The sequence below is a fragment of the Lactuca serriola genome, chromosome 2 (assembly GCF_051521515.1).
Source record: "Lactuca serriola cultivar US96UC23 chromosome 2, Lser_US96UC23_V15, whole genome shotgun sequence".
In the NCBI taxonomy this organism is placed as follows: Eukaryota; Viridiplantae; Streptophyta; class Magnoliopsida; order Asterales; family Asteraceae; genus Lactuca; species Lactuca serriola.
Window position 1 is genome coordinate 174,727,784 of NC_136409.1, and position 17,557 is coordinate 174,745,340.

General features: G+C 32.2%; 1 protein-coding gene and 1 non-coding gene across 3 annotated transcripts; both read left to right on the forward strand.

The window, feature by feature from the left end:
- The first annotated feature begins 12,418 nt into the window (after positions 1 to 12,418).
- Positions 12,419 to 14,815, forward strand: LOC145087464 (uncharacterized). 2 transcript variants are annotated; one of them, XM_079025413.1, is made up of 4 exons: positions 12,419 to 12,770; positions 12,879 to 13,151; positions 13,253 to 13,390; positions 14,540 to 14,815. In XM_079025413.1, exons 1-3 carry the CDS (start codon positions 12,620 to 12,622, stop codon positions 13,378 to 13,380), a joined length of 552 nt encoding a protein of 183 aa, XP_078881539.1. In that variant the 5' UTR covers positions 12,419 to 12,619; the 3' UTR covers positions 13,381 to 13,390; positions 14,540 to 14,815. The 2 variants fall into 2 exon arrangements, with proteins under 2 accessions (XP_078881539.1, XP_078881538.1); XM_079025412.1 differs by lacking the exon at positions 14,540 to 14,815 and having other exon boundaries at positions 13,253 to 13,624.
- Positions 14,816 to 15,517: 702 nt separating this feature from the next.
- Positions 15,518 to 15,591, forward strand: TRNAT-AGU (transfer RNA threonine (anticodon AGU)). Its single transcript has one exon. It is a non-coding gene; the product is annotated as a tRNA-Thr (tRNA).
- The last annotated feature ends 1,966 nt before the right edge of the window (positions 15,592 to 17,557 follow it).

Sequence of the window (17,557 nt, forward strand, 5' to 3'; positions counted from 1 at the left end):
TTTTCCCAAATGAAATGTATTTAATTTCAATAAAAATTATCCAATTGTCAAATAAAATTAACTTACATCCATTGAAATGGAATGCATTCAATTCCAATAAAGGTTTTCTATATCTTAAACTAGTTTTGAGACCTATGTATTACACGAGTTAATTTAAAAAAAAAAAAAGAGATTAAATATAAAAATCAAAATATTTGAAAACTTTGAATGTATAAGAAAGTAAGAAGAATAATGAATTATTATAATTGAGATGTTATTAATCTTTTAAATTTAAATAAATAAACAAAAGAAACTAAGTAGCTTTAATTTGAAAATTTTGGAAATTAAAAGGTAAGTTCATAAATAAAATTTACATCTATTTACTACTACATTTATTGCAATCATTACATTAAAATATAATGTTGAATTTAATAAAATAGAAAAACTCATAAAGGGCATGTGGAAAAAAAATTAATTCAAAATAACCACAAAATGACATTCGACAAATTGAATGAGAGTGTGATATGTGATAAAAAAAAACTTTCATTTATTAGAGTAGAGATGTTGAATTTTTGGTTAAAAATGTTTTAATACGGTCAACTTTAAAAACATATTACTAAAAATCATTTCAATTAAGACATTAAATATCAACCATTAATATAAATTTGTTTATATTAATAAACCATTAATATAGAATCCAAATTTATTAGGAAACAATTAATACTAAAAAATCAAATTCAATTATCGCATACAATTCATCATTGAATCCGCGACTCACATTTATTTTTAATCGTTGTTTTTCTTCAAACCTTCTCCTACAACATCATTCTTATTGCTTATAACTTCTATCATCGTTGTCTGCTTCAAACATTTGTTCTTGCTTCAAACACTTATTTAATATGGTCACTTTTTCTATTTTTTTCGATTATTTTTTTGTTCCTGTATCAAATATATGTATTTATATATTTCGATTTTCTTTGTCACAAATTACATGAAATCGGTTAACTATTTTTTTAAACTTTTCAAATAAACAGGAAAAGATTTTACGTACCTTTAATCCAGAAAAAAATAATAATAATATATTTTGATGGAAACCAGTTAAAACACATTATAACAAAGTACTTTGATGGAATGACAAATGCACCCCTACCCATTTTCCTATTCGTGGTAATCAATTTTTTGTGTACTCATTTAACACAATACTTCCATTTTTGATCCGAATGGTAAATCATTAATTTAGTATGTACAATATTCATTAGAATGGTAAATCCATAATTTAATTTAAACATTGATCAAATCATGAGCTGCTACTATTTCTATTTGTTTGATTATCTCAACTTGGTTTCTGTTTTTTGTTGTATATAATATCTTAAATTGTTGGTTGAATTACAGAGATTGTAATCTTGATATAGAACTCAAATAATCTATTAAGATAAATATATGATAATACTGAATGGAAAATGGAGGATAAGGGTATGACAAGATTTTTTTTGTGTGTGTTTGAGTGTAAATTAATATCCTAATATGATGGTAGAATTATAATAGTTATAACTTTAAATCCAAATCATAACTAAAGGGTATTGATATTGCTGGATGATTTTTTTTAAATGTTAAGTATGATTTTTAGGTTTAGGGGTAGAAAGGTAGTTTTATTTGGGATAGAATAAAAAATGAAGATTTGAATGTACCTTTCGAAGGTATCAATAAACTCATAAATTTATATGATTTATTTTAATTTGATTGCAAATTAGATACATGAAACCTTTAAGTAATGGAATATAAGGGCAAAAGGGTAGTTCGATTTAGGAAATTAGAAAAAATTAGGCTGGAAAAGCAATTCAGCAATAGATTTTGAGATGACACGTGCACTAAAATGATTCTTTTAGCATGATACTTCCATTTTATCCGAAGGGGAAATCATTAATTTAGTATGGACAATGTTCATCAGAAGGGTAATTGGTAATTTAATTTAAAAATGGATCAAATCGGTTGCTGCTAATATTTATGTTTCTTTGATTAACTCAACTTGGTTACCGTTTCTGACCTTATTGTCGAATATAATAACTTCATATTATACCATTTTTAGGAATGTACTTTTCAAGTAGATTGTTATACCATTTTAATAGTAACATATTGTGATTTTTTTCGTATTTTAAATGTATCTTTTAATTTATCTTTTATTCACTATTAAAGGAATGAGTTTTATAAATAATTTAATTTAGAAAGGGTTAAGCTATAATTATTCTAATTTGTATATGTTTCTATACAGTAATACAAGTATACAACCTTTCAAAGATTGCTTTCTGCGACTAACAAAATTATGCTTCTATTTTTGAAATCCCATAAATCATTACATCAGGTGTTTTGGCTTAACATATTAAATCATTCAGTCTAGATTAAGTAAAAAAACAACAATGTATAACTTTTCATATTAAATGCTTAACCTATTAACTTTGACACAATCCTCAACAACCTCTACAAACTGCAATAGCAATATACATTTCTTTTTATCTATCAATAGCTATGTGATTCTTTTTACAAATTATAGCAACATACTTACCATGAAAAAAGAAAACTTTTAATTTTACAATACAACTTAGTTTTTTTTTACCGATAACAACAATATAGAACACTTAATATCAACATCATTGCCTGCCTTTTTTTTCAAATATTAATACATGAACCATATAAGAAGTAGGCTAACAAGTTAGAATCTAAATTAGGAATGATCTTATTTCCTTGAATATTAGATTTACGGTATTGTAGACAAATTTTTTATTTGACTTTCTTAAATTTTCTATGTGGCCGTGTTTATATGGTAAAATCAAATTGCATAATTACAATTAACATTTTTTATTATACTTTGTATGTAGGTATGCAACAACAATAAGTATTTTTTTGAAGGAATATTGTTCAAAATATTTTGCATAATCTAAATACATGTTAATTTAGTTCATTTCCTACACTTTCTTATAACATTGGATTTTTTTTGTCATGTTATATTCAAAAGATGAGTTATTAGAACATACAACTTAGGTGTTTACAAAATGTTTCAAATAATCTTACACAAGTTCACTACACTCACCTCACAACCAGATATAAATTTTAGTTTTATTTTTTCTAGATTTTTAGCATCATGTGTTTTGGTTGTTTGCAACTTTGTAGTGTTATGTGCTTTTTTGTTTGTCCCGTCCTCAGATTTTTCTATCTTTGATAGGGCTTCATTTTTCATATTTATTGCAAACTATCCATTCAATCTATTGTACTTTGTTATGTCTTTTATCAACGTGATAAGATTCTAATAAATTGTCAATTTCTTGATCTTTTATAAAAAAAATGTTCTAACTGGATTACCATATACGACTATGATAGTATGATATTCTATTTTGTTGATTAAATGATCCATGATTTGGCTATGATGGTTTTTAAAGATTATGTTTGGTCTAATAATGATTCTTGCCATTAGAAAATACATCCAAAAAAAAGTGAAAGACGATTTTTTAAATTGACACCATCGTCTAACTTTAAAGGATCTTTTTTCAACTTTGATAGAATGTAACATAGTTTTTGCTGAGAATTTCAATTTTGACGATATATAACGGGTTATGACTTAAATAACAATATTAGATATTTGAGCAATCAGTTATCTTCGGTTCTTAAATTATGTTGCAGAAAGTGGTCCAATTTGGTATTATTGATCTCACAAAAGGCAAAACTCATATCTCTTTTAACATATCCATTGAGTTTAATAGTTTCTTGTCTGTATTTGTTTTTTAAAAAGATGTTAGATCTTGATTTAATGAAAACATGTCATCAGGCAGTAAAAGTCAAATATTGTCTACATTTTGTATTTTATTTATACACTCCCTTTCGTTTAACGCGGGTCATAATGTAACGACAGCAGATTTGAGTTAGTCAATTTATAAACACCGAGCGTCAAAAATGAGTTTTTGATAAAAGGTTATTTAGAATAAATAATCTTAACTAAGTTATAATATATGTCACAAGGACTTCGTACGTATAAAGAACGCTGAAATCCGAGTTATAACGAATAAATTATGACCTGCCGAACTTTTACAGCTAAACCGACACGACACCGCGTAACGTAAAAAATGATTTTTTGATAAATTACTTTTGTATCCTTAGGGATCTAAAAAAAAATTCATAATATATGTTAAACCGAGAACGTACATTAAAAAAACGTCCAAATATGACTTCGTATGAGGAAGTTATGATTTTTCTACGATTTAGCATAACAGTGCCTAACCCGGAAATCGAATTTTAGATTGATCGATTTTTAGCCGACACAATCTAAATGATAATTGAATACCTCGTTAATAACGATATAAATACAGACGAAAACAGAAATCGGATGACAAAATTATGAATTTTTAATGGACTTTATCTGTCTAAGCCTGTTAAAATATAACTTTAAAAATAAAGTCAAATTTAGCCGACGAAGTCTAAGCAAAAGTTGTAGATTACGTCGTAGGTTATGTCACCACCTACGGGTGGATATAAAGAACATCAAAAACGGAGCTCGTATGCGAAAGTTACGGAATTTAGAAGTTATGTATAGGCTGATGCGAAGAGTGCCACGTGGCACCATCTTAGCCTTCACTTTCTCCCCACGGCCTCGCATGCGATGCTGACACCTACCCCCTCGTACGCACAGCGTAGCACGTCGGATGCCCCATGTACTGAGTACGCCCAACGTACTCCGAAATACGCCACGTGTATGCGCAGCCTCCCAGCCTATAAATAGAAGTGTTTTTCTTCATTTCTCTTCACACCTTTCCCATTCTTTCTCTCTCAAACATCCTTCTTAACCCTTACCATTCCCTAGCACTTCCCAAGTGTTAGATGCGAGTCCCGAAGGACGAAAAGGCTCCGAGAAGAAGAGTTTTCGACTCAGAAGTTATGTCCGCGCAGAGCCCGGTTCTTCGATAAGCTCCCTTGTAAATGAGCTATGCTTACCCTACTTTAAGTATAGCTTGTGTTTAAGTTCATTATTGTTATTATGAACCTATAAAAAAATATATGTAAGTATTATAAAATATACAGAGTGCTATGATAATACCTTTTAACTGCTCGCGATACGGGGAATCTGGTTTGAAGGGTCGCATAGGGTTGTTGGATTTTAGAACAGCTGAAATGCCAAAATGGTCCCGCCCTCCGATGTTTCATGTCTGGCCCCTGTTTGTACATAGTAGTCGAAAAGTATTGTTGAACACTTATAAAATAATATCGCTCGTAGACCTTGAGTTAATTAGTCGCAATAAATAATAGACTAAAACTTAGCAATAATAATGACAGGTTCGTCTAAGGAAAAGATGATTGTTAGAAGCGAAGCGCTGTCCGAATTTCGAGTCATCGGTTTAACAAGTGAGTGCATAGTTACTTTCATATTATACATAGATATGAAGTATTTAATATTAATTACATGTTATATGTGCATATTATTTGTGTTCTTCATATCTATGCTAGATGAACAAAATATACATGTTTTATTCGATTAAAACTGTATAAGTATTTTATACCTATAATTATGATGGGTAAAAATTGGTAGATGAAAGGTGAGATGAATGATGAGAGATGAAAGATGAGATGAATGATGAGAGATGAAAGATGATATATATGATGAGAGGTGAAAGATGATGAGAAGCCTTGACCCAAGCGATGGCCTAGTCATCTAGACCGTCCGGTGGAACGCTAGCAGGCCCGCAACCTGTAGGTGTTGTGATTGATATGTTCACAGTTGTACTCTAAAAACTCCGGGAGCTATGGACTTAGTGCCTTGCAAATAAATGTTGGCGGCTATGGATTTAGTGCCCTACAGATGGATATTTGGCAGCTATGGACTTCGTGTCTAATAGATAACATCGACAGTTATGGACTTAATGTATGTTATATAAACCCTGGCAACGATGGACTTCGTGCCTATTCCTTAGGATAATCCTTAGGAATAAATATTGAGGAATAGATGATTCTTAGGGAAGATACTTAAGAATAAAGAAGATAATGGGGACAGGTAATTGAGTTAATTGTTTGATGATCAAACATAATAATTATATTATTGTGGGTTGAAACCCTATGTACTCATAAGATTTCCCAATCTAACTCACTCAATTTATTTGTATCACATGTATCGATATGAAAACACATTATACTGAGAGATTAAAGGAGATGTAAATTATTAGTGTAAATGAATGTAAGTTCTGTTTATGCTTATGTTTCTGTATTAACAATGACATCCTAATGTTTTAATATAAACAAAATAAATTTATTTGGAAATGCTTTGATAATATTATTATCATATTTTTCTGGGAACAAATTCCGCAATACTACTTTTCAAAAAAGATACTCTGATTTGTAAATAAGCATAATTTTTTTTTAAAATGACCGTGAATTTGAAGATGGCACACATAATCTAGTTTAGAGTAAACTGGAGTTTTGGTCATGTGCTTTACACAATTTAATAAGATTAGTCATAGTTTTGAAAAATTGATGTAAATGATCCCATGGTTGCTATAAGGGTGGGTTAATGTCATAAAAACCATCAAGTTTTCAGGGTTTTGTCGGTTTTGCCCAAAGTTGAAATTTATGTCCGTTTTTACCCAAACATTTTTGAAAAAATGTTCGGTTTTACCCTTTTACCGGTGATAACAGGTTTTCCAGGTTACCATTATATTAAATTCGCAAAAAAAACCCTTAAGTTTATAATTTTTTTTACACTTTAACCCTAAGTATATTTTTTTTCATAATATACATATTTATACGATTTTTTTGCTTGAATACGTATAATATGAAAAAAAAATACATAGGGTAAAAGTGTAAAAAAAATAAGGGTAAAAACGTAAAAAAAATTGTAAACTTAAGAGTTTTTTGCGAAGTTAATATAATTGTAACCTGTTATCACCGGTAAAAGGGTAAAACCGAACATTTTTTGGAAAATGTTATGGTAAAAACGAACATAAAATTCAACTTTGGGCAAACCGACAAAACCTTGAAAACTTAAGGGTTTTTATTGTTGGAATCCTAAGTCAAGTAGGACTTGGAGACAAAGTAATAGCAACCTAGTTTTTAGGAAATCATAAACAAGTAGGTTTCTAGTTTCCTAATTGTAATCTAATTACAAGTCGGTAGTTAGGAGTATATATATACATTGTTTTAGGTCGAGCTATGATTCATTGGAAAACATTGTAATATCATGAGTTTTGAGAGAGTTTCTCATATAATCAAAGAGTTATTTTGATTAAAACAATCGTGTTTACATATTCCAATCTTTAATTGGTATCAGAGCTTAGGTTGAGAAGCTGCGAGATCGATTTGTACTTGTTGACGAGTCAGGTCAACATGACAGATACAGGGGGAGAAGGAGAAGCTCCGGTGAGAGTGAAGGAGGTTGGGACAACCATAGCCGCATGTCCGACGCTTACATCCACTAATTACACCGTATGGGCAATGCGTATGAAAGCTGTCTTGCGTATCCACAAAGCCTGGACTATGATTGATCCAGGAACCGAAGTCAACGAAGAGAAGGATTGTCTCACCATGGGTCTATTGTACCAAGCCCTACCAGAAAACCTCATAATGCATATTGGAGATCAGGATTCAGCCAAGAAATTGTGGGATGCGATTAAAGCACGTAATGTGGGCGGTAGATAGAGTCAAAGAAGCGAGATTACAAACCTTGATGTCGGAATTCGATCGCCTGAAGATGCTCGAGTCAGAAACAATCGACAACTTTGCCGGAAAGCTGTCTGGAATCGCGTCTACATCGTCGACATTAGGAGAAACGATTGAGGAATCAAAATTCGTGAAGAAATTCCTCAAATCATTACCCAGAAACTTCATTCACGTCGTTGCATCTCTTGAACAGGTACTAGATTTAAAATCGGTAGGGTTTGAAGACGTAGTGGGTCGATTGAAGGCATATGAAGAAAGAATAAGGGAAGTCGATGCTGGAGAAGGATAGTCGAGGGTTCATCGGATGGTGGGGGTAACTCATCGGGAACGAAGGGAAATTGGAAAGGATCGAATAGGTCTAATAAAGCGAATGGTTTTAACGGGACTGATGGGTCGAGTGGATCCGGGTCTGGAGGGTCATATGGGTCAGGCGGGCCCAAAGGGAATAATAGGGTTTCTCAAAGTAATTGGCCGAATAAACAATCCAATTCTGATTTATCTCAATCTAATTCCAACAATTGCAAAAAATGTAATTGTTGTTGCGACAAAAATCGGAAAAATAGGGAAAAAGACCGATCTAAGGTAATTTGTTTTCGGTGTGACAAACCGGGTCATTTTGCTTCTGAATGTCCGGAACGACTCCAAAAAGTACAAGAAGGTGATTTTTCGGAACGTGACGACAGTGACGAATCCGTTTTTTAAATACGGATCGGGTTGAAGAATTCTCTAGAAGGACTTAGAGATTCGGGGGTGATTGTTGGAATCCTAAGTCGAGTAGGACTTGGAGACCAAGTAATAGCAACCTAGTTTTTAGGAAATCATAAACAAGTAGGTTTCTAGTTTCCTAATTGTAATCTAATTACAAGTCGGTAGTTAGGAGTATATATATACATTGTTTTAGGTCGAGCTATGATTCATTGGAAAACATTGTAATATCGTGAGTTTTGAGAGAGTTTCCTATATAATCAAAGAGTTATTTTGATTAAAACAATCGTGTTTACATATTCCAATCTTTATTTATGACATTAGCCATTGCTATAATTAGTTAATTACTTCCTGCAACAAGATTCTTAATGATATAATTGTTGAAGAAATTTGAGATTAGGTTATGTTTGTAGATCAAATTAGATTATTTGGATGATGATTAAATCGTATGTTTGTATATCGAATTAGATTATTTGGATGATGATTAAATCGTGTTTACCTTGAAAGTTATTTGTACCCTACGTTTGTGATCCATAAATAATTTTGTTGGATACGAATTATCACATACACTTCAATTTTTAGGTATAGGGGTGAGCGTGGTGCGGTTCGGTGCGGTTATTCACCAAATCCTCACCACTAACCGCAAATGCGGTTAATCCATTTTCAAAACCGCATGGTGCGGTTATTTTGCAGTGCGGTTAAGCGGTTATTTTTACGGTGCGGTTTTGTTTTTTCTGTATTGCGGTTATTAACCGCATGGATTTGGTGCGATTATTTTGTATGGTTTTTAACCACAATTTAAAGCTCAAATAGTTTTAAGAGTTCAAACATATTAATTGTAATAATAAAAAAAACCATAAGGTATAAGACAATTAACTATTTAACTTAAACCACAAACAGCTAATATCTTAAAAACGTCAAATCAATAGTAATTAACAATAAATATCTTAAAATTGTTTAGTTTCATCATTTTTCAAAGTTAAACATAAAAAAAAAACCAACACTTTTGTTTTCTATTATTTTTCCATTTTTCATTCATGAAACTTATCTTATTTTTAATATTTAATAAACTAATAATTGATAAAAAAAATTGTATATAATATATACGGTGCGGTGCGGTTTTTAAAAACTAATAACCGCACCGCAAATTTGTGGTTTTTGAAAAACATAAAACCTCACCATCGGTTTTTATTGCGGTTGCGGTTTTTCGGTTGTGGTTTATGCGGTTTTTGCGGTTAATTTTAGTTGCGGTGCCGTTTTTGCTCACCCTTATTTAGGTATGATACTCCAATATGATAGTTTGATCATCTTGACGTACAATTCAATTTATATCCCTGTTTGGAATAATTCACATATTTGGAAAGCAAAAAACCATATCTATTTGATGCCAAGCATTACCACCCATACATAAAGGCTGATGAAGGAATCAACCGAGACACGAGGTTTGATATAAGGTGCAATACCATAACCTAGTGGTGAATACGTCTCTATCATAAACCATAATTTTGTTAGATTGCTTACATATGTAAGTGACTCGTGAATGAAACATCCAAAAAGTAATTCGTTTAGCTTCTTGTATCAAATATCGGTTATATATTATTATAGCATGTTATTTGAATATGAGGTATGTCAGAAGGAATGAGTAGCAAATATTAATTATAATTTGTATGTTTCGATGATCGTGTGTGAAAACACTTTTCAAAATATATGATTTTGACTCTACTCTTGGAGGAAGTATCACTAAACCGGATTGAGGATAATCCAAGAACGAGTAATTTGAAATTGAGGCAAAATGCAAGATTTAGACACACAAGATACCTTGTTTTGGTTGATATTGATTATTTGTAATTAGTGTTTGAAAGAAGTTGTAATATATTTGAATACCACATGCTTTGATGGACTACGTTCTAAAATAAATAGTTTTAAAATTATTTTTTGCACAATAACTTTGATACTTTATGTACTTTTGTGACCGGTGGTATATAAAGTTCATGCAAAATAGTCCATAAACATATTTTGGAAATAGTAATTTTTAATTTCAACTTTAAATAAAAATCTCAAAATCCAAAAACTAATTCAAATAGTTTTTTTTTTTTTTTTTGAGTTTTTAGCTTTGATTTTTAGTATCTAGTTTTACATTTTTGAGAACTAAAAACAATTTTGCAAGACACTTATATACAGTTAAAAGTTACAACTTTCAATATCCTAAAAAATAAGTTTAAAGGGTAGCATAACTTTTTCCCCGCGTAATATATAATTAGATTTTTTATTAAACTATTGTGCTTTAAAGTATTATGTTATTATAATTTTATTCAAAATTCTATTTCTATAATTTTATTTTATTTTTTTCTTTATTAAAGCATTTTATTTTAAAAGTACAATGCTAATATGCTATAATTGGATGGTTGTTTTCAAAGTATACACAATCATATCATTATACTTTCTATGCGCAATGCATTAAAATGAAAAAACAAACACAATCACACACATAGAGAAGGGATACAACACTTTACGGAATTAAAGTAGGATATTGTATAAGTTTATCCATCTATTCAGGAACCTATATTAGGCTTCATAGCCGAACAGCATGTAATTCATAACCAAAATTAGTATACTAAACTAATGCTTTAATGCCAATATCTTACGTTTTATTCCTAAATCCAAAAAGAGACAATTTTGACTACTTAGCCATTGATAAACTTGAATTAGAGCATTTAAGTGACTCATGGTTATATGGACAAAATACATTTAAAAAAATTCATCATATTTATACCATGGACACACCTTATCATATGTTTTTAGACAAAAGTTAGGACATGTTTGATATGCATCTAAGTGAGACATTTTTGGCTGACTCAAGAAGAGATGTAATGATGGCTGACTCACAAAGGAATAAAGGTTTTCCAGCACTACCTTAAAAACTCGGTGCACAGCAAATCAAAAGAAGGCAATAGGAATCGAAACTATGACCTTAGGTTTACAAAGTCATATCTTCTCAGCTATGCTAGAAGGGTTTTTGGTTATATTTACTCAAATACTTTATATAATGTGTTTATTATTATTATTATTATTATATTGCATAAAACGAATAGCACATCAGGGTAAAATAGTCATTTTGCATCGGTCAGCACGTTCAGTCAGATATAAAATCAAACAGTATGATTTCTTATTCAGTCAGAAATTCTTACTCAGACAGACATTTCTCAGTCAGCACTTTCTCAATCAGCAACTATCAAACGGGGCCTTAGATTATATAATAAGATAAACATGTCTAGATTCAAATTGAAATAACCGTAAACTTGCATAATGTTTACTTGTTTTGTTGTTGCAACTAGAGAGAAGTAATAACTAACTAAGTTTTGAAAAATAAAAAAATAATTGAAATAACTCTAAATAAACGTGCTTAAATGCTTGATGCTTACTTGTTTCATTTTTGCAGGCGGAGAGTAAAGTCACCGAATTAAAGATATAGAAAATATTCAACAAAAGACTTTATTTCAAGTTTCAACAATAACCATAATATATTAACACTAATCAAATAAACTTAATTGTTGATTTTTAAAGTTTTCATCACATTCACTATAAATAAATGAAATTTGAAATAACTGTATACACTTAAACCTAAATGTTTACTTGTTTCATTGTGAGATACGAGGGTATGAGAGATGTCGTCAGAGGGTAGGAGAGAGTCGGAGAGGTCACCACTCACCAGATGCTATAGGTGGGTGACCGTCCGTTTGCTTTTGCTGTGCCCGATGTTCGACAGAAAATCCGAAGTTCGACAGAAGGCAAAAGGCGGGATGGGCTTCAACTCCTGTTTGTTTATTTATTTTTTGTGTGGCTCCCATAAAACAAATGAGAATGTAGTGGGCTAAGGTATTGAGCTTGTTTTTTTGGACTACTAAACCACTTTGGGCTACTTAAATGACAAAGAGTTAAAGTAGCCAAGTTTTTTTTTTTTTTTTTTTTTTTTTTTTTTTTTTTTTTTTGGGTGATATCAATGTAGAATTTTTTTTCTGAAAATATTATACTACTCTGAAAATTTTGAAAGGTAGCCTATGGTCCGGCCATGAGAGCTTCTAACTTTAGCTAGTAATTAAATTTTAAGCTAAAGACATCGTATATCTTATATTTAGGATAAGCACAAGTTACCCCCTTCAGGAAACAGATTGTTCATTTGAATCCCTTAAAACCTGTTAGTCTGTTAAGATTGCTTTTGTTCCACCAGTTTACCAATTTTATCACCATGAAGAGGAAGGAGATACAACGAAAGCTTCATGATTCCTTGATTAACATGCTCTATACTCCACCTTCACCACCACCTCATGAGAACAAATATGATCAACAAACCCACGATTTAGCCCGGGAAATCGCCAATTCAGATCATCATCGTATTAGTGGGTTTAAGTTTTGATTTTATTTCGTTTATGTGAACTCAAATTGAAGCTAGTTTCTGAGAAATCTGCCTATACACTTGACACTCTGAATTTGCGAAAACTGTATAGATACAGATGAATTGGAGAGAGAAGCGGAAACGAACTTCTCAGCGTCAAGCGAGGAAGATGATGAATTAGGGTCTGAAAAGCTCACAAGAGCTCAGAGGAAAAGACTTCGAAGAAAGAAACTCAAAGAAGCTGCTTCCCACCGCAGACAGATTATCGGACCGGAGCTGCCTCCTACAGGCGATGATCAAATAGATGATGAAGTTAGTAACGTTCACCAACAGTCGGAAGGTGTTCGACGAAATGTCAAAGAGGGATCGGAGAGCGGAAATAATCGTAAGACCTCTGAATCCCTGTTCAGCTTCATCCAATTCTTCGCGAATTTAACATCTTAAATATATGGTAACAAGCTATTTGGTCTGGCTTTGGTTATTCAGGAGAAGATGCGGTTTCCTCCATTAAAGTAAAACACAGAAGGATGTCTAAGAAAAAGGCAAGGGGACAACCCAAAGACACCTCCATAGATCCCATCCATGAAATTACAAGTCCTGGTGACCAAAATTAAGGCTTTACAAGTAAGTTTGTTCTCCATTATTCATCATACTTTTATGCCTAGTACCTCCATTTCTAGTTTTGAATAGACGGACTTTGAGATTCAAAGCTGTAGATTTATTCATTTATGCCTTCTACCTCCATTTTCTGCTGCTCGTATCTTCTCACGAGACAAATTAAGATGTTAGTGGATGGTTTCGTGAGTTGCACTTTTAATCCTTAAATATTACGATTGTACCATGATCGTCTAGTTTCAATGGAGCTAGAACACTATGTTATTTAACAATTTGAAACAATGTTATTAGGTCTGGCAATGGAGCGAGTTTTAACCTTGATCCGATCCAAACCCTTAACAATTATACGGGTTTGGAGCATAGTTTTTGATCCGTTTACCCATTAACGACCCTTACCCGCTAACCTTTTATTAAAAGGGTTGGGTATGGATCATCACTGATCCGCTCCGTTTATAACCCGCCCCATATAAATTTTAGAAATATACATTTATATTTTATATTTCATAAAGTTTACATTAAAATCCAATCGAAAGTCCAAAAAGAAAAGGCCAAAAACTAAACTGTTTTTACATAGGACTTGATGACTCAACTTCTAGACTTTCAGTCTTCTCCCAAAAGTCATGATTTCATTTCATTTATATATCATCATATAATCACCAATTTCATTTATAAATCAATAAGGTCATTTATCAACCGAAAGAAAGTTTGTAATTCCTATTCCCTATCAATGCAATCGACGGTCAACAACCAATCAGAAGTAACTAAAATAATGATTTTAATTCCAATAGAAAGTCTTCGAGTACATAATGCGTTTTCTAATTCAACACTTAGTTTTACTTAATAAATGTGATTTTATGATTTAAGTAAAATGTTTTTGATTATTCAAAAAACATACGAGTTACGGGGCGGGATTGGATATCTGTTGATTTGGTGGATAAGGGTATGGGTTTGATTATTCAAAACCCTACGGGTTACGGAGCGGGTTTGGATCGGATTTTAAAATTTGTTAAAAGGGTTTGGATCAAGGTCGATTCGCTCCAAACCCGCCCCATTGCCAGGTCTAAATGTTATGAGCGCATGGTATATTTTGTTATGTGTTAATCGAATTGACCCTCCAAAAGTACCAATCAACTTATTTATTGGAACCCTTGATTGAAGAATGACGAGCTGAAAAGGAAGAATGAAGAAGATGATTATGTAAGAGAGAGAAAGAGAGATATGTGTAAGTGTAACGACTAACGACTCCGTATAATCTGAAAAGGGTTTTAACATAAAATGACAGAAATACCCTTGCAAGGCACGTGGGGCACTTAAACAGTCGTCGAGAACAAACGGCTAACATCTCCAAAGACAATTCATGTTATTTACTCTACTAATTATTTGCAAGATGTCACATAATACAATTTCAATGCAAAATTACCAATTTATCGGTTAGTGATCATATGAAATTATTGATAAAATATTGATATTTTTCAACTATATAAAATTGTATAGTTTTTTTTATAAACGGATGCTCGCATTTAATCCAAGAAAATGTCAGTTGATTCATGTTTAATATCCCATTGGTTTAGTGTTAAATTGTTAAGCAATGGGATTGTTTTATTTTGGGGCAATAAGATAATCTTTTAGTCCATTCATGTAGTAAATCCAACTAAGGCTGCGAAAATCATGATTTTGATCGTAGGATCTTAAGTATGAAAAATGAGCCAATCGTATACAAATTATATTTGAGGTAGGATCATAGAATCGAGATCCGATCTGATCCTATCTCCTCTTGATTTTTTTTTTTTTGAAAAAAATGAATTTACCGCTTTATGTCTTTTATTATTTATCAATTTACCTTTTATCTTTTTGTGTTGTGACTTCTGACTATTTTTTTAAAGTTTTTATAGCTTTTGAACGAAAAACTGAATGTTTGAAATATTTTCATGTTTTAAAATTATAAGTTGAAACTATGTTTTATTTTATGTGATCTTAAGATCTCAATTATAATCTTGCAAACCCAAACCCAAAAGGATCTCTGTATTGATTTTAAAAACCTTTATTCTATCTAAACTTTTTGGTATCCATTTGGAAGGTGAAGTTTTAGCATGTTTGTAGAAGTTGAATAGCAGAGTGTAGCAAATTCAACAAGTAGCTCTCGTAGCTCAGTTGGTTAGAGCACCCGTTTAGTAAGCGGGAGGTCTTGAGTTCGACTCTCAACGAGAGCATTTTTTTTACGCCGCAAGTTCTTAAACATTGGGCTTTAAATTAGATTTTAGAGAATCGGCCCACTTATGATTCTCGCTTTATTAGACTACATTATTAACGTACCATTCTTAATTTCTTTTACTGTTTTTGGAATATTTAATTGAACGTAGAAAATAAAAAATGTATATGGCTACAAGTAAGTCAGTTGGCTATGATATTCTCATATACATTTATTTATTACTCTCTTGCATACACATACGGTATAGTAGTTTGATAGGTTGGTCATGACTCTTTATTGATGCAACTAAAATAGCAAAATAGTCAACCTTGGTGTTTGGTGTTTGAAATATAAACTTGTACTTATTAATGTATGAATTTTTTAAAGGTGATGTAGATCGATCATTTTCTTGCAGTTGATCTGTTGGCACTTGTTTCTTAATTGTATCTTCCTTCTCCTACAATAACTTATTTGATTACATTTTTTTACCTCGACTATTTTCATATTGATCAATTTTTAACACATTTTTTACATAAGATAATTTAGACATAAACAACATAGACTCGAGCATGCTATCTTATACATAGCGTATTGAAACATTAGCGTCTATTATTTATGGATAAATGAGAAAACAACATAAAACTCAATTTTAGACATACATAACTTTCAAAAATTTTATTTCTTAGGAGTTTTTGTGGCCTATCTTTGATGCGAGAATTTTATTATTTAGGCACCTGGTTTTGAATTTTCTAATAATTTACTATATTTTCCGTTTTAATATTAGACAAAATTGCAAAAATGGTTCATGTGGTATGCATGTTTTTGGGGTTTTAGTCAAAATCACGACTTTTTTGGATTGGTGGTCCTTTTGAGGTAATTTCTTTGCGTTTTTGGTCCCTCAATAAACTGAAAAGACTATTATGCTTTTTTGATATATTTTTTTATATTTTTTTTATTTAATTTAAATGAAAAGGCCCACTTCTCTCTCTCTCTCTCTCTCTCTCTCTCTCTCTCTCTCTCTCTCTCTCTCTCTCTCTCTCTCGGCTTGTCGGAAAAACGAAGCCAAAGAGTGGAGGCAGCCACCACACCACCTGCTAGCCTCCCGTCGGCCACTAAATGCCACCGGAAATCCCACAGCTCCGCCACCTTCCATTCTTTAACCGGAAAACGAGCAGGAAGAAGATACACCACCCCACTGTCACCACCTTCTCCCCAACGTAAACAACCATCTCAGCTCCACTCAACTTCCGGAGCAACCGCCAACCACCAGACCACCTCCTTTCCCTCCCCCTCTCATTCTCGTTCGTTACCGACAGAAGAGAAACAAGGCAGCAAGGTCACCACCTCATTGCCACCGTGAGACTTTCCGACCCACCACTACCGAGCTGCTGCTGCTGAGTTACTTCATCCACCACCTGCCACCCCTCATCGACGCAACCCACCACCATTGTTATTGTTGTCAAAATCTTCTCCTCGGATCAATTTCCACCTTCCTCATCCCTCTCCCTGAGTTTATGCTAGAAAAAACAAACGAACAACATAACGGAATTGCCACTGTGCGCCACCCATCACCACCGCTGCCATTTTTTTCTTTTTTGAGTTGCTTCCACCGTGAAGACTCCGATCATCCATCACATTCCCCCACTGTGAGAGCTACATCCAGTTCTTCATTTTTTGGGTTTGGAAGCATAAAAGATTTCTTGATTGGATTTATATAAAAATTGTACAATGTGTATAAATCTGGGAATACGAGGTGTGTGTGTGTGTGTGAGAGAGAGAGAGAGAGACTTTTATATTTAATATTAATAACAATTTTAAAAAGTGAAAAAAATATAAAAACTAAATTCATTAAGGGTATAATAGTCTTTTTAGTTTGGACAGGGACCAAAACTACAAGCAAATTAGCTTAAAAGGACCATCAATCCAAAAAAAGTTGTGGTTTGGATTAAAACCCCAAAAAAATGCATACCACAGGGACCATTTTTGCA

Excerpts from the sequence above, each read along its gene's own strand:
- LOC145087464 (XM_079025413.1), top strand. The coding sequence starts at position 12,620 with ATGAAGAGGAAGGAGATACAACGAAAGCTTCATGATTCCTTGATTAAC. Across the intron at positions 12,771-12,878 it reads TTCAGATCATCATCGTATTA|ATACAGATGAATTGGAGAGA; the intron begins GTGGGTTTAAGT and ends AAAACTGTATAG. Across the intron at positions 13,152-13,252 it reads ATCGGAGAGCGGAAATAATC|GAGAAGATGCGGTTTCCTCC; the intron begins GTAAGACCTCTG and ends TTGGTTATTCAG.